Source organism: Trichosurus vulpecula, chromosome 1, assembly GCF_011100635.1.
Source record: "Trichosurus vulpecula isolate mTriVul1 chromosome 1, mTriVul1.pri, whole genome shotgun sequence".
NCBI lineage: Eukaryota > Metazoa > Chordata > Mammalia > Diprotodontia > Phalangeridae > Trichosurus > Trichosurus vulpecula.
In genome coordinates this window covers 281,396,228-281,423,435 of record NC_050573.1, presented here as the reverse complement: position 1 = coordinate 281,423,435, position 27,208 = coordinate 281,396,228, and the positions used below count along the sequence as shown (strand labels likewise).

Here is a 27,208-nt window from a genome sequence, read left to right as displayed (position 1 = left end):
ATCACATCTCAGCAGTATAGTAGAAGGGATTCTAGACAAAATAAGGTATAAGTTAGATTGAATGATTTCAGAAGCCCAATCTGACTGTGTGATTTCTTTCCTGTTCTACCCCCTTCTCCATCTTTTAAGTCTGTTCTGACCTCTTCAGATAACTTCAGTCTAGATTTTGATAAGCAAGCAGGTAAGAAGAAAGGGTTGGGATGTTGTCAAAACTACAGACATATACATTAGGGCCTTTAGATTGATTGTAAACTTTGAGGTCAACAAACATGTCTTACTACTTTATCTTTGTATATTTTTTCAGTGCCTTAAATGTTTTTTGAATGAATGATCTCATTAAAATCTTTTCCATTCCTTGTTTGAAATAAATGGAGATATTCATAAAAGCACCTTCATCGCTGTTTGGCTATGCCAGGTGTTGTGAACTGTAATAAGAATAAAATTTATTGGGAAATAGTATTCAGGAAGAATGTCAGTAATAATAGATATGACCTTAGATTGCCATATGTGGATTGTTTTTCATTGCCATAGTCTGTAAGAAAAAGAAATGTCCTTATTGTTTGTGCAAAGTATAAGTAATGTATGAAATGAATGATTTTGCAAGACATATCTTGGATTTAGGAGGATGTATCCCATGACTGGAATATATGACTTTGAGAATGATACGCTTTATCCAAAGGAAGAGATCTAACTAAAGGGGGCATTTAAGTAGTGTTATATATATACAGGATGTCTAAAAAGTCTCTTTAAGCTTTAATTACTTCAGAAGTATTAATATTACACATTTTAAAAAATTAAGTTTATACTTTAGTTTTGTGAATTTTGAATAATTTTAACAAGATGAGTTACCTTGTTATTATGCATTGCATGTGAGACAGTTTATGGATGATATTTTGTCTGACTAGTGGATTGGTTGAGGAGGTCCTTTTCCTTTTGTCACCCTGGGTCACCTGGTCTATTTTCATTGGAATTTTTTCTTGGGCAGTTGCATCAAAACTGTCATTCATCAAAACCTATTCCTTGGATGATGATAAGGCTAGGTTTACAAATGCAAGCACAGTTTTCAATGTTACTGAGCAGGAGCTGGTGAAAGTTTTTTTAAAGTTTGAAAATCAACTAGACTGTAGCTCAAGATGGTTATTTGCTTGAATTTTAATCTTAAAAAATAATTATTTTTTAAAAACTTAACCTTTAATTTTTATTGTTTTGTAAGTTTAGCAATTTTATTTGTGAAGTTATTGAAGTTTAAAACAGCATTTAGATGTTTTGGTCACTGTTCTTCTTAGTGAGGGGTATATTGGTGAGATCATTTGGGTAAGGATCTTTAGGAGGAGAAACAGAAGTAACCCTGGACTTGGGAATGTGTGAAACAAGGATAAAATGGCTAGGTCAACTTGGAGGGAGTTCTTTACTTCTTGACTTGTTTTTATTAGGGTCTTACTTGAAAATATGCATAGCATATCGTGATTGTTGCATTTGTGAATGACATGAGGCTGAAATGGATAGCATACACAGGTGATAGAATTAGTATCCACAAAGCTTTTTTTCATCTAAGCAGAGGTTCCCAAACTTATTTGGCCTACTGTCCCCTTTTCAAAAAAAAAATTATTCAGTGCCTCCTCCCCCCACACCCCTTAGGTTTGATTATCCCTTATTTTTATTCAATGTTCTCCAATTACACTCATGGCTACTGCTGTCCCTCTGGGTCTTTCCAGCGCCCCCCAAGGGATGGTATCACCCACTTTGGGAACCTGTGGAATAGAGGAATGAGCCAGATCTAATAAGATTGCTATAAGATCTTATGCTTAAATATTAAAAATTAAATATTCACATTGATCTGTGGCCTCATGGATGTGGGTAGTACAAATCATAGCACATTCTTTTGTCCATTGTTTCCTTCTGTGGCAATTTTGTCACCCAGAGATATTCTTTTTCTTCCTATGTTGTCTAGATGCCAGGGGAACACTCAGGCCTCTTTGTTAACATCCCTCAAATTTTTATGACATGTCCAGCTTGTCTTTTTCACTTCTATATTTCTTGGATGGAATCCTTTAGTTCACTTCAGTTAACCAACCAGTAAGCATTATTAAACAAGCAACAAGCGAATCTAGGTGCTGAGAGGACAAACATAACAAGATGAAACTTCCTACTTACAAGAAGCTTTTAGAAGTTTAATGAAGTTTAACGAGGAAGACAAAATACAGATATAATTATATGGAAAATAAATATAACAAGCATAAAAAATAGTTTGGGGTAGGGGAGAATCAGAAAAGGCTTTATGTAAAAGGTCATGCTTGAAGGAAGAGGATTTTTATGAATTGGAGGTGAAGGGATGTGTGCTTCTCCATTGTAATATACTGTTTGTGATGTGTTGCAGTCCAGTTGTATTCACTTTGTACCTTTCCATTGCCCTCTGGGTGATAATCTATTCAGTTCCTTGGAGACTGTAGTGTTTCATGGCTGGCTGGTAGCCATTCAGCAACACCAAAAGAATATTAATATCTTTTAAATGGATCTTTGATGGTTTATGAATGTGATGGAATACCATCATGCTGTAAGAAATGATGAAAGGAGTGGTTTCGGGAAAACCTGGGAAGACTTACAGGAACTGATGCGAAGTGAAATGAGCAGAACCAGGAGAACAGTTTACACAGTCACAACAATATTGTAAAGATAATTGTGAAAGACTTTACTAACTCTGATCAACATGATAACCCATCACAGTTCAAAGGACTTATGAAAACAAATGGTATCTACCTCTAGATAGGGAACCAATGGACTCGGAGTACAAGTTGAAGTGTGTGTGTATTTTCTCTTTCTTTTTCTTTCCTTGGGTGTGGGATCCAGGGGGAAACATAGTTAATTCAAAAATTTGTTTTCCATGATTACCTATTGTAATGGGTTTTGTGTTTCTTGCCAAATTGGGAGTGGGGAGAAGGGAAAGGAGAGAATCTGGAACTGAAAATTAAGTAAATTTCAATGGAAAAAAAATAGACCTTTCTTTCAGAGAGAAATTTGGGGTCATTAAAAAAACCTTGCAGTTTCCTGAATCCAGCCTGCTTTTCTTCCTGGTTACTTAATTACAACAGGCCCCAGTTCATTGTCCATTTACAGTATCTCTCTGAACTATACATTGATGAAAGAGCTCTATAGAGTGGTGTGAGTGTGTGTGTGTGTGTTTCTGTACACGCGTGTATTTGTCTAGTATGTCTATATATTTGTCTAGTGTGTCTATACACATGTTTTATATGTATCAAAACAAACATCTTGTGATCTCTAACTCAGTTAATTGCATGATGGTAGAGATAAGATCAACTGGGCAACATTACTTTTAAAAGTCCTGCTTTCCTTGTAATATCTATTTGAAGTATGCCATATATATACGTTTATATTAGTGTCATAAAAATTTTATTCATATGGAAAAGTAGACATAAAGTTTGGTATCAAAATCCCTCACAGTGATGTTACCTTCATCATTAGATCTCCTGTGTGTACACACCAGCTAGTCTAACCCAATTGATTTTCCCACCTGTATTCTCTTCAGTGCCAATTCTGCCTCCTCTATGAGTTCATTTGGGGCTGCGATGCTGTAGTCTTGATGTGGTGGTTTCATTGTTTTTGATTGTGAAAAGAGGATCATAAAAATCTTTGAAATTCTCTTCAGTCTTTCATCCATTTGCATTTCTCTTTCCAGTTCCATCCTTAATGTCCTGAGGATGATTTTGCTTAGTTTGATCTCTTTAAGTTTTCTTTAAACTACCTAAACTTTTATGAGATGATAGTGCTTATTATTACCTTGCACTGTCCTTTAAGATTTCAAAAGAAGTTTATGTGGTAAACAGGGGTTCTTAGGTTGGGGTCCACAGACCCCTAAGGGGCCTATGAGTAGATTTCAAGAGGTCTGTGACCTTGAATGGGGATAAAATTACAACTTTATTTTCACTAACCTTTGCTTTCCTTTGTAATCCTGTGTGTTTTATTTTATGCATTTAAAAACAATATTCTGAAAAAAAGGGGTTATGGGCTTCTCCAGATTGCCAGGAGGGTTCATGAAACAGAAAAGGTTAAGTTCAGTGTAAACTGAACCCTCTAGCTGCCATATCTCTCTCTTTGGCAAGTAAGTCATAGTGTTTGCTGGTTATGAATGTTTCTAGGCTTTTATGCTCTCATTATGGCACTTGATTCACATACTTATTGATGAAATTATTATACTGGGTACTAATTTCCTTTCTATCCATGTCACATTTTTGGATTAACTACAAATGAATACAATCAAGTCAGAGTTGTTTTAATTGCATGAAATGTTTTCTTAATATTTTTATTCACTGCCACAACATCTCTCACATGTATCCCCTTTTCCCCAGTCACATAATCATCTAGCACAGGGCTGTCCACCCTCAGGTTTTTATTGAAACAATAGACAATATATTTTGATTTGCCATTTTAGCGAGAGCTCTGCGATAGCTCGGCTTCCTTTACTAAAGTATTTATGTAAATGTCTATGCTAGCAGTGTTCTCATTTGGCTTCCTGACAAATCTCTCCCCACTCCAGTTCATCTCCTACAGGCCTGCCAGCATGATTTTTCTGAAGTGGAGGTCTAACAATGTCACCTCTTGCCTGTACTATTATAATATGCTAATAGTTGGTCTTTCTGCTTCAAGTCTCTCCTCACTTCCTACTCTATCCTCCAATCAGCTGCCAAAGTGATCTTCCAGAAGTACAAGTTTGAATATGTTGCTCTCTGCTTAATACAGTCTTGTGGCTCCCTGTTACCTTTGCCTTTGTACTGACTCTCCAACATGTTTGAAATACTTCTCTTCCCACCTCCCTCTCCCCTTACCCTCCTCCCTCATTTCTGCCTCCTAGAAACTAAGTGCTTTAAAAACCGTATTTAATTGTTGTGATCTTTATCGTTATTATTGAGATTATATTAAATCAGGTGAAACAAATTATACACATATAAAAGACATAAAATCCATATCAAGTAAATACAAAGTAATTTGGATGGGGGCAAGGTAGGCTGTCACTGCCGCATGTCAGAAGTGGCTGCTTGAAATGAACTTTGAAGGGGATTCGAGGAGTCATAGGTGAAAAACATTATTCCTGGTGTCAGTTAAAAAATATTTATTAAGCAATTACTATATGCCAGTCATTATGCTAAGACTGGATATAGAAAGGCAAAAACATTGTCACTGCCCTCAAGAAGCTCACATTCTATTGGGGAGCACAGCATGCAAAAAATTATACATATGAGATACAGTGTAAATCAAAGATAATCTCTCAGAGGGAATATACTAGCAATGATGGGGAATGGGAGGAAGGTTGAGAAAGGCTTTTTACTGAAGGTGGAATTTGAACAGAGTCTTGAAGGAAGCCAGGGAAGTCAGGAGACAGAGGTGAGGAGAGAAGACATTCCAGGCATGAGAGACAGCCAGGGAAAAGGCTGAGAGTTGGGAGATGGAGTATTCTGGGAGAGAAATGTCAAGAAGGCCAGTGCTGCTGAATTGTGGTGTACATGGAGAAGAATGGAGTAAGATAAAGACCAGAAAGGTAGGAAAGGGCCATGTTGTGAAGAACTTCCAAGACCACACACAGTATTTTATATTTGATTCTGGAGCTACTGGAGTTCATCGAATGGGGACATTTTCAGACCTGTACTTTTTGGAGATCATTTTGGCAGCTGTGCAGAAAATGCACTGAACTGAGGAGAGATTAGATATAGAGAGACCAGCCAGTTCTCTAGGTGTGAGGTGTTGAGGGCCTGTTCCAGGATGGTGTCATAAGAGTGAAGGAGAGTATACAATAGATATGACAGTAGAAATAACAAGACCTGATAACAGATTGTATATTTGGATTTAAAATGAATGAGGAGTTGAAGATGATGCCAACTTTGCAAGAAGATAACATCAAGGTTGCAAACCTGGTAACTGGCAGGATGCTAAAACCCTTGACAGTAAATGGGAAATTTGGAAAAGAGTAGGATTTTGGGGAAAAGATAATGAGTTCTGTTTCAGATATGTAGGGTTTAAGAATACTGTGGGACATCAAGATGTCTAGCTGACAGTTGGAGATTAGAGCTCAAGGTAGAGGTTAGGGCTGGCTAAGTAGATTTGAACCCATGGGAGCTGATGAGACCATTAAGTGGTAAAGTAATAGAGGGAGAAGAGAAGATGGCCTAGGATTCAAATAGCTCATTAGACTCAGTCCCCATTTATCTTGGGAATGAACCAATTAAGCAATTTATAGTAACATCATGTAGGGATGGCAAGGTTCTAAATCTCTTGCTTTCTTGTGGCATGACTTTAGTGCTTCAGTTACAGGGTAATCCTTACCACTTTAGTAAGAATCCTTTGCATTCTCTGAGAAGTCAGTCTGTTAAGGGAATCTCTTTCTGAAGTCTTGAACTCAGGATTATCTCCAAAGTGTAACCTCAAAGGTTAGAAGTGCTCATTCTCGGAATTGCTAGTCTGACTCATGCTTGAGAAATGAAATAGAAAAAGATTGCTTGTGTCCTATGAAATCATGTTTTTTGTTGCCTTTGGGCAATAAACCAATTCTTTTGTTGGCCTTTCCAGGGAGAATCTGTGAGTTATTTCATTTAGTTGAAACTTCCATTTCTTTAAAGCATGTGAGAGAGCCAGTACAAAGGCAGAAATAATAAGGAGTGTATTAAACAGGCAAGTAACATATTCATTCTTGTCAACTTTTGAAGGATCACTTTGGCAGCTGATTGGAAGATAGACTGGAAGTAGGGAGATACTTGAGGCAGAGAGACCAACCATCAGAATATGTTGTAGTCTAGGTGAGAAGTGACAAGCCCAGAGAGTCAATGATTAAAAAAAACAAAAACAAAGGTCAAAGTATTTATAGCAGCTTTTTTGTCATAGCAAAGAACTAGAAACAGAACAGATATTGATTGGTTAGGGGATGGTTAACAAGTTTTAGTTTATGAATATAATGAAATATTATTGCTTTGTGATAAATGATGAATGTGATGATTCCCATGAAGCATGGGAATACTTACAAACTGATGCAAAATGAAATAAGCAGATCAGGAAAATAATATAAATGATGATTACAACATTATAGTTGGAAAGAATAACAAAAGAATCAAAACTTAATGCAATAATGACTTAAAAAGAAGATTAACACAATTTTATTTTCAGAATTCCACTTTTTAAAAAAATCTTAATGATTGACCTAGGTAATTTCCTTTTTTTAATCATATTCTAACTTTTCAGAGTTTGTTGTAGATGGTAACATTCTCTGTATCCTTTAATGCTACTGTCAGGGACAGTATACCAACCTGACTAGTCCATAGGTCTGAACCAGAATAGCAAGTTTTATTTTATTGTCCCCTTCAACAAACATTTATTAGGTGCTTTTATAATGTAGATGGAATTTGTAACCTTTATTTATTACTTTCCTGTTTATTATCACAGTATGTCTTCTGAATTGGATTGAACAATTAAATTGGAGAAGCTGCCCTTTTCTTCACCACAAAATCATGGTATCAGTTTAACTGATATAAATTTGTTTTTCTTTTCAAGGACTACTACTCCAGGAGAGACTAAACTTCTGGCTTCTGAAATCTATGACATCCTTCAGTCATCTAACATGGCAGATACTGGCAGTGTCAATGAAATGAACTCACGTCGAAGGAAAGCTCAGTTTTTTCTTGGTACTACAAACAAGCGTGCCAAAACAGTGGTTTTACATATAGATGGCCTTGATGATTCTGTAAGTATCCTAAAAACACATCAATAAGACTGCATTTTTTTCATCCAAGCTCGCTGTTGTTGTTTGTTCTCAAAGAGGACCATGACATCAGGAAGGTGATGTCATGACTTGCAAGTGAGTCAGAGCTGTGCAAAGTCACCAGCCTAAGCCTCTCCTCTAGAGCCATTTGGGTCCAGTGGCAAGATAAGTCTTATCATATACCTGTAAGTTTTAAATCTTCTTGATCCTTTGTTAGAGAAACCAACTGTTTTTGTAGTAGTGTTTTAGTACAGTGGGGAGAATAAGTCATGGTAGGTGGGATTTCATTACATCTCAAACGAAAAGCATTTATTTATTAAGCATATACTGTGTACCAGATGCTGTGCGAGGGCTGCACAAATAAAAACAAAATAGTTTCTGTCTTCAAGAAGGTTATATCCGGAAGAAATTAAAGCAAGCTATACTCATATAAAAAATGCTCTAAATCACTATTGATTAGAGAAATGCAAATTAAAACAACTGAGGTACGTCATACCTATCAGATTGGCTGACATGACAAAACAGGAAAATGACAAATGTTGAAGATGTGGGAAAATTGGCGTACTATTGCATTGTTGGTGGAGTTGTGAACTGACCCAATCATTCTGGAGAGCAATTTGCAGCTGTGCAAAAAGGGCAATCAAACGGTGCATGCCTTTTGATCCAGCAGTACCACTCCTAGTTCTGTATCCCAAAGAGATCATAAAAAAGGGAAAAGTACCCAAGATGTACAAAAATATTTATAGCAGCTCTTTTTGTCGTGGCCAGGAACTGGAAATTGAGGGGATGCCCATCAGTTAGGGAATAGCTGAACAAGTTGTGGTATATGAATACAATGAAATACTATTGTTGCATAAGAAATAGTGAGCAAGAGGACTTCAGAAGCACCTGGAAAGACTTGCATGGACTGGTGCTGAGTGAAGTGAGCAGGACCAGGAGAACATTGTACACCAGGAGAATACATGTAACACCAACATCGTGCGACTTTGTTAGACTTAGCTCTTCTGAGCAATGCAGTGATCTAAGACAATTCCAAAAGACTCGTGATGAAAAATGCTATCCATATCCAGAGAAAGAACCATGGAATCTGAATGCAGATTGAAGCACAATATTTTCTCTTTTGTTGTTTTTTGTTTTTCCTTTGTCATGGTTTTTCCCTTTTTTCTGATTCTTTCACATTATGACTAATGTGGAAATATGTTTAATATGATCATAGATGTATAATCTATATCAGATTGCTTGCTGTCTTGGGGAGGGAAGAGTGGAGGGAGGAAAAATTTAGAACTCAAAATCTCATAAAAACAAATGTTGGAAACTAAAAATAAATACATATTGTTTTTAAAAAATGAAGGTGCTGCCTGAACTGGAGAGACAACATGTCCACATATAGGTATATAAAAAACATAGACAAAGTAACTGTGAGGTTGGAGGGTGGGAACTAACAACCGAGGGGATCAAGAAAGGCCTCATGTCGAGGCAGTTCTTAGTCTGAGTCTTGAAGGAAACCAGGGGTTCCAAGAGTGGAAATTGGCAGGGAATGCATTCCAGCAATGGCTGGGGCGGGGTGGGGAGGAGAAACACTCAGCAGTACAAAGGTACAAAGATGGAAGATGAAGTAATGTGAGGAAAGGCAACAAGAAGTCCAGTGAGGCTACCAGGGATGGTGAACCTGTGGCCTCCAGGCCACATGTGGTCCTCTAGGTCCTCAAGTGTGGCCCTTTGACAGAATCCAAACTTAACAGAACAAATCCCTTAATAAAAGGATTTGTTTGGTAAAGCTTGGACTCAGTCAAATGGCCCATACCTGAGGATCTAGAAGGCCACATGTGGCCCCAGGGCCACAGGTTCCCCACACCTGTACTAGACTGTGGACTGCATGGAGGGGAGTAATGTGTAAGAAGGCTGGAAAGATTGAAAGAAATGAGGTTGTAAAGAGTTTTAAATGCCCTACAGAGAAGTTTATATTTGATCCTAGGGAGTCAATGGAGTTTGAGTAGTGGGGGACATGGTTGTGAGACTTGTGTTTTAGGAAAGTCATTCGGCTGCCTCTATGGAGGATGGTTTAGAATGGAGAAAGACTTGAGATAGGGAAACCAAGTGGAAGACTATTGTAATAATCTGGTCCAGAGAAGAGGAGGTCCTGAACCAGAGTGGTGGCTAAGTGGAGAAAAGAGAATATTTGTGAGATGTTGGAGAGACAAAACTGGCAATATTTGTCAGCTGATTGATGTGAATGAAAAGGAGAATTTGAGGATGATACATACCATGGCTGCCAACTTGGTGACTACAAGAATGGCAGTGCCTTTGGGCAAAAGTAGGGAAATTTTAGAAGAGTGTTAAGTTTGAGGAAAAGATAATGAGTTCTGTTTTGAGTGTGTTGAATTTCTGGTGCTTACAAAATACCATTGTGCAATGTCCAACAATCAGTCCTGCAAGACTAGATCTTGGGAGAGAAACTAGAGCTGGATTTATTAATCTGGGAGTCATTATAGTGCCTAGATTCTTCATTGATATGTGATGAAATGAAGTCTTTCTGGAATATATTATTAGGATGGTTTCTTCAACTGGTTCTCCTGAAACAATTATCCAAGGGTTTGTTCACCTTATCATTGCTAATACTTTAGCTGACCAGTCTAGAATTCCTCCCAGATTTGACTGCATGTCAGCTTTTTGTTCATTTTGTTCATTTCATACAGCAAAATGTCATTATTTCTCTTGGTATATTTTTGTGGTTCAAGAAAAAAGTATTATTAAGTAGTGCTTCATTTGGTTCATTTTATACTAATATTTGTGGATATTTCTTTAAAGAACATGTTTTTAATATTTAGGAAGTCCTAGCTAATTCATTGAATTGTGGAAAGGATTTCAAGCTCCCCTGAAGGTTCCCCTGCACTCTCTGTTTTGTAAATGACAAACTTGAGTCCTATAGAGGTTAAATGACTTGTCCCAGAATGCAGTTATTTAGTGGCAGGCCCACAGATAACCTTAGATGTCCTTATTGCTAGTCATTCAATAACTGTTACCAATAATAGAGATGACTTGCTATAGAATAATTTCTCAAATTAATCCTTATCTCTATGTAGAAAACAAACTTGAATATAATCCTTGACTTATAGAAATTTTTTTTGATACCTGAGAATGTTTTGCCAGTAATTTACATATCTTTAGAACAACCTTGGAACATGCATAATGTTTATTGAATTGAATTGTGCACATCTAATCAGTGCCCATATCATTTGTCTCCAATTCTGTGTTGCTGGCTTTGTGTGAGACTGTTGAATTCCAGTTCATGTGACCAACAAGATGGAGGATAGACATTTTCTTTGATTCTTCATGACCTTTCACATTTCTCCAAAACAGATTATGCGTCAGAAAGAAAGCAACTTTGACTTTCTTCATGGTCTTGAACACCAAGAACCGAAAACTCTATGAACTAATACCAAACTCATGCTCACTCAGCACTCTCTTCCTCATCACCCACCATGCTCTTGGTGAAGAGGCTGCAAAGAAGCACTAGCTGTCCCTGGGCTTGCAACAAAACACTGCCCCACACCCTAACTTCCTTTTCCCTCTTTCCAGTGCTGTGAATATCTAACTCCAAACTGCAGAAATTTGTTGATGTTCTGATAGCCAGTGCCATATATACTGCAACAGAGTTCTGCAGAAGAACAGAGAGAATTGGGCAGGACATGTTTGGGTTTATAGTTAAAGCCCAACTCTGTACCCTAACCCCGCCACTTCCTCCCATTGTCATGGAGATCCAAACGCCAAAGGGCAGAAATTTGCCCAGGCTGCACTAGTATAGCAACCCTCTGTACTGTAGGACCAGAAAATTGAGAAACAGACACTCTTGTGTGTGTGGGCCTGTGTGTGAGTCCACTAAACCTGAAGGAAAGAGCTTAACACCAGGCAGTGGCCAATTCTTTCCCCCAAAAAAGGCCTAGGAGCGGAGACCTAGGCTGATGAACTGTGAATTGTCCAGTGTGGGAGGAAACTGAGACACTTTGAGATTTAGCTCCCAGGGAAACTACCATCAGAGGAAAGTGAGTCAGAAAGTGAGCTTTAGGAGAAAACAAGTGGGGCAAAAAGACTAAAAATTGCTGAAGATCTTAGGAAGAAGAAAATTCCAGACATCTTGAGAATAAACAGATAAACCAACAAGGACATTAACAGAAGAAGTAAATAAGACCTTCAGATCTAGCAAACAAGTTCAGGCTTCCATGAATAAATATCACAAAGCAAAGGAAAATGATTCAATACCTGAAGAAGGAGGAGAGCCTGTGGATTTTGAGGAAAGAATTGGAACCACAACATCCTCTTCCTAAGTGGTTTAAAAGAGAAATGAGGGTTGTAAGAATAGAATTTGTGGCTTGCAGAGCAGAATAAGTGGCAGAATAGAAAAACTTAAATCTGCGGTGGCAAATCTTGCCAACAGAACAAGAGAGGTCTACTGATTGGGAATGCAAGAAATATATAGAAGTGAAGGACAATCTGGAAGAGGAGAAGCAAAAAGCAGTAACATGAAAAGAAAATATATTCTTTATACAAGCAAAACATAGCGATCTTGAAGACAGGATGTGAAGACGCAATCTAAGGATTATAGATTACCCAAAAGAATGCAAGTCAAAAAACCTGAACACTATGATGCAAGAAATAATAATAGAAGAAAACTGCTCAGAACTTCTGAACACAGAAAAGGAAATGCTTATCAAAAGAATGTATAGATGGCTTCCAGAAAAAAAAAACACCCAAAAAACTCTAGGCTGCAAATTCCAAGACACATAGTGATTAAATTTAGCAGTTCAGTTCAGAAACCACCAATTCTGCCAACTACCAGGAGCAAGATTTTCAAATACAAAGGAAAGGAAATTTGAATACCAGAAGAGGATTATTCTGTACCCATCAGAAAATGCTGAGGGGGAATGGAATAATGTGTTGTGCAGAGCAGTGGAACTCAAGATACATCACAGAGTGACCTACCTTGCAAATTTGAGCTTAACTATAAATGAAAAAAGATAGATGTTCGATAGTAGAGGTGTTTAAAACATTCTTAAGGAAAAAAAAAAACAGACCCAAAGAGATGATTTTGAACACCCTAGACAACAGAAATGCAAAAGAGATGAACAAATGAAGTAGCCAAGGACAGCAACAAACTGACAGCAGAGAGGCCAGTAGGAGACTTCTTTCTAAATGTACACAAGGAGAATGGGGTGAAGATGGAAGTTAGGTGGAGGTAGTGGTGGAGCTGTGGCCCTGGGGAGTTATGGACTGATCCTGGAGGTACTTCACCTTTTTATTGTGGGACTACGTTACAAAATGAAAAGATTACTTGAAAGGGGAGAGGAGATGAGGAGGCTATGATATGTCTAGGTCAAACTTAGGGCTAACAATGAAGAGGAGGTGACTTCTATGGTCTCTCAGGAAGAGGAGAGAGAGAAGAGCAGGTGAAAAGGGATGAAAAAAGTGGAAAGGCTTTGATTTGGTGATGGGAGGGGGCTCCACTCATGAATGCTTTTGTGGGTGAAGAGATATAGTGAAGGGACATGAGGATCTTGTGCTATGGTCTATGGGGGTTTGGTGCTTGAAGAAACCACTGCTTCTGCCTTTGGAGAGGGGGAAGAGCTCCTGCATGCAGTTGGAACCTGGGGGAGTTAGAAGTTATGGACTCTGGGAGGAGATCTTTGAGGTAAATGGAGAAGTAAAGTGACCAGGGGGGGAATCTCAGAGGTGGACTGTATTATAAGGGGGGAGGGTGGGGTGGGGTGTCCTGCCATGGAGCTGTGCTTTCTTTGTCACCCGCTGGAACTGGTATTTTCTGACAGTATTTGTGTAAGACTATTCTTAACGATTTCCTGAAAGGCAGAAAAATGGTTATTGTAGTATGTCAATTGAAGGAAGTGACACTGTACATAATATGAGGTGAAGCAAGTGCATCTGAATCCATTTTTATTTTTTCGCGTTCCAGCCACTGAAAGCTCCTTATTGTTTGGATTTTAAATATTAGTTTTAAGTTATTCTCTGCTCTCTCTCTTCAAGAAGTATGTTAATGTATTCAGATAGTTAATATAACAGAACCATAGACCTGAGTGCCTGGAACATACCCATATATATGTTTTTGTAAGTCATTAAGGACATTTAAAAAGAAATTTTTGTGTTTGGCTAAATTTAGCTTGTGTGTTATCCTCAACCTGGTTTAGCCCTATCTAGACAGTTTTACTGGGGTGTGGCCACTGCACATGCTACAACCTCTTGGAGCCACAGGTGAGAGTTGGGTGAAAAGTGGACACCAAAGGTGGATATGAACAGCTAAGAAAAGGGCTCAGCAAGCCCTCACTAGAGGTGCTGTCTTTCCTGTATGTAGAGACTTCTCGCTGCAGAAGTGCAAAAGAACACTTTGTTCTAGTGGCCATGAAGGCCACTGAAGCCGGTGCCGTAGAACCCTTAGAGCTTGGTCAGACAATATGCCATAGTCTTATACTGCATCCCAGGCCATCACCAGTTGTTTTGACTTTTGTCAAGACAAAACTCTGCAACTCTGTCTCACTTACATCCAATTCACACACAGGTCAACACATCATCCAGTGATGTCACTGGTCCTCTTCAAAACGAAGGATGAACAACAAACAGCCTTATGTGTATAGTGCTATTGTTCAATTTAGAATATAATGGTTATTTACAATGGCAATTGAATGGAAGATACATTTTTTTTGTTGTTGTCATTTTGTTTTTTTTGGAAGATACATTTAAGAGGTAATATACTTTGAAAAATACATAGCACAAAGTGAAATGAACAGAAGTAATTATATAAGCAACATTGTTCGTATTATGGTGTTATAAGACCAGCAAGCAGAAAATTTGGTCATTCAGTCAACCACAGAAATGTGTGTGTGTATCCACATCCATTAATAGAATGGTATTATTTTGTTTTAAGTTGTATACATTTGTTAGCTTCCTATGAGCTTGAAAGTTTCTTGAGGTAAAAGTCTTCTTATTCACCTTGATGTCCTACAACATTTAGCGTAACATCTTAAAAAAAGTAGGCTCTGAGCATATATATTTTTAAGTTGGCATTTGTGCAAGTTGGCACTATCACTCAGCCCTAGATATTTTATTTAAAAATAAAGCTAAAATTCTGTCTTAATCAGGAGTGGTAACATTATTCCCATTTATCTGAGAAGGTAGTTGGACCCTTAGAAAAAGTATCCTATGTTAGTAAAATGATGTGAAGTTGCTACAAATACTGAATTTCACATAGAAAAAGGACAAATTGAATTAACACTAGTTAGCCCACTCTTATTTACATGTTCATCCTACTTAGATTTACTTGGTAGTATAGAAGATGTTTAGGCATTTTTATAGCACTTACCAAAGAAACCTATTTTTGCTTTTGAATTTAGCAGTAAAAATATGTCATGGTAGTTGGATATTGTTTGTATTATGAACTTACCAGTGATAAAGAAAAGAAGTAGACAGATTTTCTGAAATGGAGATTATTAGGTGTTATTTACCTAAATAAAAATAGAATATAACCTTTAGGCTCTTTACAGTTATACCAGCATCTCTTCCTTAGGAAAAATCAAGCTTTGAGAGGACTTCAGTGCTGTTCAGGAGTAAGAAACATTGAGAGTAGTGGATAACTGAGCTGCTTTACTGAACCTAACAAGATAGTAGTGACTAAGTGAGGTCTGAGCCAAGTTGTGATCAGAGTTCCAACTTCTGTGGCATGGAGGGAACAAGTAGGCATATGACCATACACCTTGGTTGGCTTTCCCCTTGTAAAAGATATTTGAAATCTTGTGGACGAATAAAGACTAGGTACTGTTTGTTCACACGTAGGTAATGGCTGTCCTATATCTTTTCGTTAATGATACTCTGTATAGGTACAGTACCCTAAATACCTGCTCACTGTCGTATTCCATGTGTTTGATTGTGGAAGGGAGAAAATAGTAACAGATTGAAAAGGAAGGGACAGAATGGAATGTTATCTCATAGGAAAAAATGCCATGTCTTAGTAGCTGACTGGCTATACAGAATGAAAGAGGTATGCATTTGGGAGTCCTCCACATAGGGAATGAGAATGAATTGGCTTCCAGAATTAGAAAGATTAGAGACAACAAGGAGCTAAGGAGCGAATCTTGGGGAGGTTCCAATTAGAGGGCAGGAAGAGGGAGCCATTTGTTAGATCAGAATCAGTAGAATGTGATGTCACAAAAACTATGGTAGACAACTTCGGAGAGGAGTTGGTGATCGATGCTGTCAGATACTAAGTGTGAGAAATAAGTCAGAACAAGCTATTAGCTTTATCAAGCATTTTAACAAATACGCTTTGATTCTTTTAGTCATTTCAAATCCCAAGATTGTTAAGAAACAGTTTGAACATTTAAACGCAAGCTGCTCATTTAATGCTAACTCTAGTCAGTTAGCCAATTCTAGTCACTGATCATATGGGGGAAAATACATTTTCTGCTTTTGAGCACTTTTCTCTACTCTTCATTTGTACTTATTTCCATTCTCTTAACTCTTAGATTGCTATAAAAATTGCCTGACTTCTTTCTCCTAGGATTCCCTTCAAAACTAAATGTTGGTACATAAGTAGGAGCATATTTATTTCTTTTATTTGCAGAGTAGAATAACTCATTCACTGTGCCATTAAGAATTTTTTCCCTTTAAGTGTTCTTATCTTTGATTTAATTATTTTTTTCCATTTTTCAGTCTCGGAGAAATCTTTGTGAAGAGGCCTTGTTGAAAATTAAAGGAGTTATTAGTTTTACATTTCAAATGGCTGTTCAGAGATGTGTTGTACGAATCCGTTCAGATTTGAAAGCAGAGGTAGGTGATTTGAAATAATCAGCATTCTCAGAACTGGACTTCTCTTTCCCCAAACGCACATCCTTTCCAAACTTTCCTGTTGTTGACTAGAGCACGTCTATCCTTTCATTCACTCAGGTTCACAACCTTGTTATTTTTGATTTCCCTCATTCCATATACCTAAGTAGTTACCAAACCTTGTCATTTCTACCTTTACAAAATCTCTTGCATTCACCCTTTGCTTATAGTGAACACCCTGCCCTAGTTCAGGCTTTGATCACCTTTCAACTGGACTGTTGGCAATAGCTTTCTAAATTGGTTTTCCTGCCTCAAGTCTCTCTTTTCTCCAGGGCCATTCTTTACTTAGCTTCCAAAGTGATTTTTCTCTAGATTGCAAGTCTGACCAAGTGCTTCTCGTACCCAGTGAACTCTAATAATTCCCTGTTGCCTCTAGGATAAAATAAAACCTCTGCTGTTTAGCTTTTAAAGCCCTTCACAGCCTGGTTCTTTACCTTTCCAGTTATATTCCACATTACTTCCTTTCCCACATACTAGCTGTCCTGCAAAGAGTACTGTCCTGCACTCTTGATACTCAAGTCCTCCTTCTTGACCTTGCTCTATTGGTTCCACTTGCTTGCAATTCGGTACAACCTCACCCCTGCCTCTTAGAATCCCTCATTTCCTTCCAGACTCTGTCAAGTGACATGTATATGAAGCCTTTCCTGTTCTCCTCAGTGGCTAGTGCCCTCTCCCCACAAATTCGATTTGTATTTATTTTGTATAGACTTATTTATGTACATGTTTTCTCCCATGATAGAATGCAGGCTTTTTACAGGCTGTTGCCTATATTGACTTACCCGTGCCTAGCACATATTGGATTTTCATCATCAGTTTCCAAAAGTTCTGCTGCTAACCATATTTACTCTTGTTATAGTCTTGCTTTTTAACTCATTTTGTTAATCACTTCTGAAGCCTTAAAAAACTGTCAGTTGCAAAATTACTACTAAATATGTTTCTTTTTTCTTGTTTTATCCTGACCTAGGCTTTGGCAACAGCAATAGCATCAACCAAAGTTATGAAAGCACAGCAAGTCGTGAAAAGTGAAACAGGAGAAGAAGTAAGATGCTGTCTTAATTTTAAGTCTCTTGTTAGATTTTGACCCTCTTCAGGGTTCCTTGTAGCCAGCGAGTTTCTGTATTTCTAGCACAAATGCAACTTTTCAGATGAAGCATATTTCTTAAGAGTGAAGGAATATAGGTGTAAGGAGGGCTTCTCTAGAGATGGAATCTTGCCTGTCTTTGTATTGTCTGTGGCTGAAAGTTTTCAGATTTTATGTGATGTCTATGAATTCCTTTTAAAATGTTAGAACCTATTCTTGTTAGGAGAACTGTAAGAAGAAGCATAAGTAGGAGTTCTGCATTTATGTGTTGCCAGAATAGGTTTCTTACCACTGTAGTTCTGCATGTTTGCTTGTGTAAAATGATTTTTGTTAGTCTAAAGCTAGAGGATGACAGTTCAATTGGCTTTTGCCTTCCAGATGAATGCAGGCTGGGGTTGTGCCTGCTGATGCTCCCATCGTGTGCTGCTTGGAGGTGCATTGTACCCCCAGTAGTTGCCCACAGGCTATTAGAGTTCACCAGAGGCTAGCCAGGAGTGTCCCTTCTTTACTCCAGTAGCCACTTGCTACAGCAGCACTGTGGTTTTGGGTGAACAAAGAGGGCTTTGCCCCTGGGCCTTAGGAGATAGAAACCAGCAAGCTCTGAGTTCTGTTCCTTCCAGTTTCAGGCTGTGAGGGGCTTCTGGGCCCTGTTTCATTCACTGCTGTTTTTGTCTCACTGTGAGACAGTCTGGTGTAGTGAAAGCAAATTGTTGAGGCTAAGGTTCTAGTTAGAGCTTGGCTACCGTTTTCTAAATAACTGAATTTCTGTAGTCTTAGGCAGGTTACCTATTTAGACCTCTGTTTTCCATCTATAAAATAAAGGATGTATATTAGATTGCTTCTTAAGATTATTTCTGTCAGTTACATTCTTTGATTCTGTAATGGCCCCATATTGTCAGTGGTACCATGCTTGTACTTTTTATGTCAGTTTTTATAGGCCTTAAATTATAGATATGATTGTAATTCAATGTAATTTTTTAAGAGTCTAGAAATAAAGTAGATATATTCATAATGAATAATTTAAAATCACGTAATTCAGTCATGTTGATTTTTTTTTTTTTTACATTTTCTGTTTACTAGATGCTGGTCCCATTCCAGGATACTCCTGTAGAAGTAGAACAGAATACAGACCTACCTGACTATCTACCTGAGGATGAGAGTCCTATAAAGGAACAAGATAAAGCAGTGTCTCGAGTTGGGTCGCACCCAGAAGGTGGAGCCAGCTGGTTGAGCACAGCTGCAAACTTTTTATCCCGTTCCTTTTACTGGTGACTTAAATTTGAGGCTCAAAGACTGTATGAACCAACAAGGGGCCAGTTTTCCATTGGTGTGGTGAACTGTCAAGTGCAATTTGCAATAAGTTATCATGAAAAGTTTTTAGATTACACAATTACGTATGCTGCATTTTACATTTTATTGGACGTTTGACCTGTCAGTTGGTTAAAAGGGACAGAGGCCTCAGATGGAATTGCTTTGTTTGTGGAGGGTATTTCTTGGTTTTGTTTTCCTATGTTTTGTTGCCTCACTTAAAAAATATACATATATGGGTCCACTATTAAAACCAAACCTTTATGCATATGCAGCTTTAAATTTTACTTCACATGCAACATGTCATTAGGCAAATTCTCAACTCAAGTCTCAGGACTTTGTTTGCAGGGTAATTCTTTTATCCCAAGTTGTACCTGAATCATTAAACCTTTTTTTTTGTGGGGGGGAGGGGTGGCTGGGGGGTGGTGGGGTGTGGTTCCTTGTTTCTAATGAAGGATGTTGGTTTTGTTACTCTTTACCAGGAAGCCAGAGGAAAATATACCTGCTTATTTTTTCCCCTTCTACCCCTTTTGTTTTTGCCAGCCATCTTTGCAAAAGTTTAATTTTGTGTAGCATTTTATGTATTACAATTTATCTATTTGAACACAGTAATCCCTACAATACATTTTAAATTATTTTGTTACCCCCAAAACATTGGTATTTTGTATGATTGGCAAAGAACTAATTGAGTAGAAGAAACTGTGATTGTGTTGTTGGTTATACTGCTTTCAAAGAATATTTAACTGTGTGCGATGGCATATAGTTGGCATTGATTGCTATTTAGTCAGGCTCAAACTAGATCTGGAAAGTTATAACTTGCTCAAGTGAAGTCCACTATAGTCTTACCTTAAGCAAGAAATGGCTTATAGGCCTTAGTTTGTAATTGTACATTATCTCCTACTAACAAAAATAACAGTAGTTAAAGCTGATATGAACTTGAAAAACAACACAATGAAATGAATGCCTATTATGCCCCAGTGCCCCTGCAGTAGATTCTGAACTTAAGTATCAGTTGCTTGACAGGTGTCCATTCAGCAGATGTTTCCTTTAATCACCTCTTTGGAATTTCTCATGCACATGCAGCAGTGGGTATTATACACAGGGTAGGGTTGAGGGAGGGAGTGAGGGAAGAATCCAAACAGTTACCATTTGTGGACAAAACTAGCTTTTGTTGAAGAAGTTCTTTGGCCCTTTAATCTTGTCTCATCATATCCAGTCACTTTTAAAAACAATTTTGGTGAAGGTAAGATTTGTTTTGTTTTTGTAAATATGATGTAAGACATGTGCACAATGCTTAATTAAGCTTCTGAACTATTTGGAAACTAAGAACAGCGCTCTCTGGAATATGACTGACAAACTTCAGTGCTGTTGTTTTTAAAAACCAACACGAAATGGTCGAAGATGCTCTCTTTCTGGCAACATTTGCAACTCTTATTACTTGGAGCTACAGTGAAAATTTAGCCTGGAAGGCTTCTTCTTCCTACTCACCTCTAACAATTAAAAACATTCACCATTATGAGAGGAAAATTATTGTGAAATTAATACCACTAATGAAAGTCTTGAATTCATTCATTTGAATTGTGGCTTTCTGGAAGAGTGAGGGACATATTTGCAGACTAGTTGTTTGTGGGGTGTTTTTTTTTTAAGTATATCTAGTGTTTGATTCAGGTGACACGCACAGGCTGAAAATATAAGCTTTGAGGAGCATGTATTGCTTTAAATATGTAATACAACTTGCTGCCTAGAATGTTACAATACCAGATGTGTTTTGTTTTTTTTAAAAAATCATCCTTTCTGTAGCCATGAATGCAAAGTTTACTTTTCTGTATTAACAACTGTTTGCATTTTATTTTGCATTACATCTACTTGTTAAATAATGACATCCCTTTGATAGTAATGGTTCAGTACAAGTAGGTATTACAGTTTTGATGTTTGTGTGTTTAAATTCAAAGTATGCTTCTTTTGCCAGTGTTGCAGATCTTGTAGAACAGTTAAGGTATCTGTAAGGCATTTCTTTTTTTCCCTTTTTTTTTGAAATATATTGTAAAATAATAAAAAGTAACATAACTAAAAGTGCAATAATTGAAGTTTCTGTATTTTGTGGATATAACACATTATTGATTTCTATTCACATCTTGTTAAATTTTGTAACTTTTTTAAAGTCATTTTTTTTCCACCTGATACTTTAACATGCCTTTTTAATTTATTTATATTTGTATCTACTGAAATAGAGGTATTTTGAATTGATCACTTTGTGCCACCAACCTAGGAGAGGTACTACAGAGACAGAAATGAAAATTAATGTTTACTAGCCCTTCTCCCTTGGTAATGGTCTTTGACAGGCAGCTAGCCCTTATTTGAACCTCCCCCTTCCCTTTTTTAAAGTAGCATAAGTGAACATGAATTAATATTTATACATTTCCTAACAAATGGATAAGTCACTCAAAATATAGGAGTCATAATTTTTCTTTCTGGAATCTATGGCTACTCTATAATATTAGATAAATTCCTTTATAGGGGTTTAATAAAATTTTAATTTAATAAAAAGTTTCTCTTTTTGCAAATTAGGAGTAAATCTTGTCTGCCCCTCTTAGGATGTGGTAATGTAATAAATATCTTTAGTGTAGTCTGAGAATCTCAGAATTGTTATGAGAAAATGAGATTCCAAAAATGATTTTAATAATGTCCCAAATTGGATGTGTTTGACCATCCCTTTGTCTTTGATTCTCTCCTTCCTTGCTCACAATGACACTACATTAACATTGTTCTCCTAGTCCTCTCACAAATTATTTGTTAACCTCTTAATCCCACTCAGAGAGTCTTCTGGCCTACTGTCTTAATATTGTCTTCCTTAGAGAACTTGTCCATCCTCAGGAATTTAACCCTTTCTCAAAATCTTTAACTTCTGCTCAAGCTTCTTTCCCATATGTATTTGATCATGTACTTGATAAATCTCTTATCACATAAAATCCAATGTTTCTACTTTTTCTTTTAATTTTTCTTTTTTTTGAACATTTAAAAAAATTTTAGTTCCAAATTCTTTCCTTCCCTCCATAGTCTCTCCCACTCATTGAGAAGGCAAGCAATATAGTAGCAATTTATATATGTGAAGTCATGTAAAATTTCCATATTAGCCATGTTGCAAAACCAAAAAAAAACCCCAAAACAAAAAGCAAGAAACATAGTTTAAAAGTATGCTCCAGTCTGCATCCAGAATTCATCAGTTCTCTTTCTAGAGATAGCATTTTTTTATCATGGGTCCTTTGGAATTGTCTTGGATCATTGTATTGATCAGAGTTACTAAATCTTTCACAATTGATCATTACTACAGTGTATCATGTTCTCCTGGTTCTATTCTCTTCAATTTGCGTAAGTTCATATAGATCTTCCTAGATTTTTCTGAAACCATCCCCCTTATTTCTTAGAGCAAAGTACTATTCCATCATAATCATGTACCACAACTTTTTCAGATATTCCTCAATTGATGGGCATCCCTCAATTTCTAATTCTTTACCCCCATAAAAAAGAACTGCTATAGCAATTCGTACATAAAATTGCTTTTCACTTTTCTTTGATCTTTTTACAAACCCAATATTTCTGAAATGAAATTCATGAAATTTTTACCCAACCACTTTAGCCCACAATGATCTCTTTCTCCTTTGAATTTCCATAGCATTTGTTCTGGGTCCGTGCCATTCATTTGATACTTAATCCTATCCTAATATTGTGTTGTGTCACTTGTTATGTGTGCATACCTTTACTCCTCAATGTGATTGTAAGCCCCTTCAGAGAAGAGACATCTTTCATTTCATATTTGCCATGGTGCCTTGTACATTACTGTTTGTATATATTATTTGCTGATTGTAGTGAACTGTTTATAAAGTATTTTATTAAACAGATCAGGAAGTTTGGATACTGTAAATCTTTAGTATTTATATCAGTTGTAAAGAAATTTTTTCAAAAGGAGCACACCATTTATTTGTTTATTTTCAGTTTTCAACATTCACTTCCATAAGATTTCAAGTTCTACATTTTCTTAACCTTCTCTTCCTCCCCATATTAAACGTTTTATTAATCATATTGTAAAGAAGAATTAGAACTAATAGAAACCACGAGAAAGAAGAAACGACAAGAAAAGAGAGTAAATGGTATGCTTTCATCTGCAGTCAGACTCCCCAGTTCTTTCTCTGGATGTGGAAAGCATTTTTTTTTTTATGGAAAACATTTTCCACCATGAGTCTTTTGGAGTTGGCCTAGATCCTTGCATTTCTGAGAAGAGCTAAGTCTATCAAAGTCAAAGTCAGCCACCACACAAGGTGGCTGTAGCTGTGTACAATGTTTTCCTGGTTCTAGGAGCATGCTTTTTTTTAAAAAGCCTTGTGAGTTTTATACGATTTGTATTTGATCAGAGACATCCAAATATCAGCCTAGCACATCTTGGCTTTGGGATTTTGGAAAAATCCAAATAGTTTTCAAATGGATTCCAGTTATTCTCACAGGTACTTGCTAGGTTGTTTGTTATGGTACTATGAGTAGTCCTAGTAGGACTGTTTGGGTTATCTTGGTAGCAGCTCTAGTCTTCACTCCTCCCTTTCTTTTCCACTATGGGCTTCACATTAAATAGATGCTAACAGGACAGAGGAGTTCCATTTCCTTTCTTTTCCCCTGTTCATTTGTGGAGTTTGGCATCCAGTTTTATCTTTCTAGAGTTCTTTTCACCCTTTTCAAATGATGCCAGCTAAATTTCTGTATCACCTCATATTTCTAAAATAAAAATCATTAGGGTTTATGTTCAAAAGATACCACCCACACTGAAAATTCTCAGTTCAAGCCTTTGTACTTTTAACCTGACTCCGCAGTTCACTTCTCCAGCCTTCCAGTGGTTAATACTGAGTTGATTAAGAAGTAAGCAAATTAAAGTAACTATGGACTAACCCTGTGTCCCTTTGTCTTCAGTATTGACAAGTAGCTCTCCCTTTTTTTCCTCCCTGCACTTTTCTCCCCCACCTTTTTTTTTTCTTGCTTTTAGCAAAGCCCATTTGGTTTGGGAAAACTTGTACCAACTTACGCTTTCAAAGCACAAGAAGGAGGGGTGGCATGGAGGAAGGGGGAAAAAAGTTGTTTGAGGAAAACATGTTTCTTGATTTTCTTAAAATGTACAGGGAATCCTAAATGAGGAAAATACATGAGTGAATGCATTGTCTGATTTTTTTAAATAGTTTTTACAGATCTGTGAGAAGCAATCCAGTGTGAGAATTTTACTCGAAATTAGAGGTCCTGAAACATGGTTCTGCCACTAACTAGCAAGTCACTTAATTTCCGCCTCATCTTTCTCATCAATAAAATTAGGAGTGGACTAGAAGATCCGTAAGCCTCCTGCTCTGAATATCTGTAATGCTGTCTCCCTAACACTATCCTTGCTCCTTATCCAGCCTCCCTGGTAGCCTAACCATTTTTGTGTTCAGCTGTCCCTCTCCTTGGCCCTCTCCCCATATCTGGTCACCAAATCCTGTTAGTTTTTCCTTCAAAATATTTCTCATTTTTCTGTCTTGCCATTCTCACTGTTGCCAATCTAATCTGAACCCCCTCCACCTCACATCTGGGTTGTTTCACTAGTCTCTTAGCTTTCCTGACACCCAGTTTCTTCCCGTTCCAGTTTATTCTATTGTTGCAAAATGAATCTCCTTGGTGAGGTGGTAAGTTAGAGTGCAGGGTTTAGAGTCAGGAAGAGCTGAGTTCAGTGACCTCAGACACTAGCTGTGTGACTGGGTAATCCTCAGTTTCCTCAACTGCAAAGTGGGGCTGCTAATAACACCTATCAGGATTGTGAGATATTTGTAAAATTGCACAGTGCCTGTCACACAGGTTGCTACTATTTATATCATGATACTTCTATCCTTTAATAGCTTTTTCCTATTACTTGAGCTCTAAACTTTGGCTTTCATAGCCTTGTATAATACTGGTATAATATGTATACATACATAATGTGTGTATATATTACATGCATGTGTGTGTACATATACATATACATATGTGTGTATACATGTATGTGGTATCAGTGACCATGTCACTCCCCTTCTCAACAGCCTTCAGTGCCTCCCTATGGCTTCTCAATAAAACTACTTAAATAAAAAAAAAATATCCAACTTGGCATTGAAAGCCCATCTCAATTTGGTTCCACCCTACAACCTTTCGTCAATTACCTCTCTTCTTTCACTCATATTGTTTAGCACAGACGTTCTTAAACTGTGTGTATGTTTCCCTTTGGCAGTGGGCTGATGAAACCAATGGACCCCTTCTCAGAATAATGTTTTTTTGGAGGGGGAAAGGCAGGGCAATTGGGGTTAAGTGACTTGCCCAAGGTCACACAGCTAGTAAGTATGTCAAGTGTCTGAGGTCACATTTGAACTCAGGTCCTCCTATGCATAAACTATGTGGGATTATAAGAGAAACAAATTGCAGGGAAATAAATTTATCAAAATATTAATTAAAAGCAAGTTCCTAGGTCCCAGGTTGAAGAGCCCCTGCTCTACCAGAATTGACCTATTTTATTCTAGAACTGGGCATTCCAACTCCTGGCTTTTTGTTTTTGTATAAGCTGCTCCCCTTCCGTGAGCTGCGTACCCTCTTCATCTCTCATCTCCTTCAAGGCTCAGTTCATATGCCACCCTCTATGAGAAGCTTTCTTGATACCTCCTAGTTGTTTGGTGTTCTGTCCCTCCTCAAATCCTTGCAGATACTTGTTTATTTGTTGTTGCTGCTTCTTAACTGCAGAAATTTATTTTTTTGCTTTTGTATCTCCTAGAACTCATATTTAGTAGATAGTAATTGCTTATTGAGCTGAATGAGGTTTTCCAAACATAGCCAGGTTGCTGCTTGGATACCTGACACACCTGGTCTGTCACCAGGCCTTTAGGCAAAATGTTTCTAACTTTGTAGGGATTGCCAGAGTTTGCATTCTGATGTCATATTTCAATAATAGAAATTGACACCCTTGCCATGAGTTTGGCAATAACAGAGATTAGATATTACATAGTAAATACACCAGGGCTTTTCAAATAGTGCTTTGAGATCCATGGGGAGAAAGGTTGTTTCCGATGAGGGGCGAGGAAGATAAATGGGGGAGGTAGCATTTGATTTCAGCTTTAAAGGTTAGGTGGAAGTTCAGCAGGTAAAGAGAGGGAGAGGGGATGTTCACTAAGTAGAGAATGGCGTGGATAAAGGCACAGGAGTGGGAACGGGACAGGACATGTTTGGGGGACGGTGAGTAATACAGTTTGGCTAAAATGAAGAGTATGTGGGGGATTTGTGGGAAATAAGCATGAGAAGGAGTAAGGGTATTGCTAGTTCTGATGACTTCAAATGCCAGGCAAAGGGTTTTGAACTTTGATAAGCAGTAGAGAAATACTGAAGATTTTTGAGTAAACGTTAATGATGTTATTAGATCTGTTTTTAAGGATATTTGGTATTTTGTCCAGAGAGAGTCGAGGACCTGTTGCAGTAGATCCCAGATGGGTAGTAATGAGCTCTTTCTGATACTGGAGTAATGGCAGTAAGAATAGAGAGGATGGGAAGATGGTTGAGTTGCTTTAGTTGTTACAGACAATGTGACATTGTCCAAAATGGGAATTTAATCAGCAGGGTTTGGTGACTGACTCTTGTCTCGTATCCAAAGACAGCCCCAAGGTTTAAAACATAAGAAACTGGTTGAATCATGGTACCACAGTTAGAAATAATGATGTTGGAAAGCCAAATGGCATTAGAGTGAAAAATAACTACTCACTCTTAGGGTTCCTTACTGATTGCATGTAAATAAACATTCATATATAAATGAGAAATTTAATTTCCCTTATCTTGAAGAAACTATTACTACCTTTATCTTTTTCCAACTTTTGACTCACATTCTTTGCATCCAGACTATATTAACTTGAGTGGGAATGTTGTTGTCATTGTTCCTTCAGTCACGTCCAACTCTTGTCTGACTCTTCGTAATCCCATAGATCATAGCATGCCAGTGCTGTCCATGAGGTTTTCTTGGCAAAGATACTAGAGTGGTTTGTCATTTCCTTCTCCAGTGAATTGAGGCAAATAAGTTGTGACTTGTTCAGGGTCATGCGGCTGGTGAATATCTGAGGTCAATTTTGAACTAGGGTCTTCCTGACTCGAGGCCCAGT

The 27,208-nt window shown here is 37.5% G+C and overlaps 1 protein-coding gene across 2 annotated transcripts in view; it reads left to right on the top strand.

Annotated features, from left to right (window-relative positions):
• The window catches only part of ARMC1 (armadillo repeat containing 1), a 94,904-nt gene extending 73,791 nt beyond the window's left edge, over positions 1–21,113 (top strand). The window contains exons 5-8 of one of the 2 annotated variants that reach the window (XM_036741037.1): positions 7,552–7,741; positions 16,472–16,588; positions 17,610–17,684; positions 18,807–21,113. In XM_036741037.1, the coding sequence (XP_036596932.1) occupies positions 7,552–7,741; positions 16,472–16,588; positions 17,610–17,684; positions 18,807–18,998 (574 nt within the window). In that variant the 3' untranslated portion in view covers positions 18,999–21,113. The remainder of the gene's footprint in view (positions 1–7,551; positions 7,742–16,471; positions 16,589–17,609; positions 17,685–18,806) is intronic. The other variant, XM_036741036.1, reaches the window with a different exon arrangement.
• Positions 21,114–27,208: the final 6,095 nt, after the last annotated feature.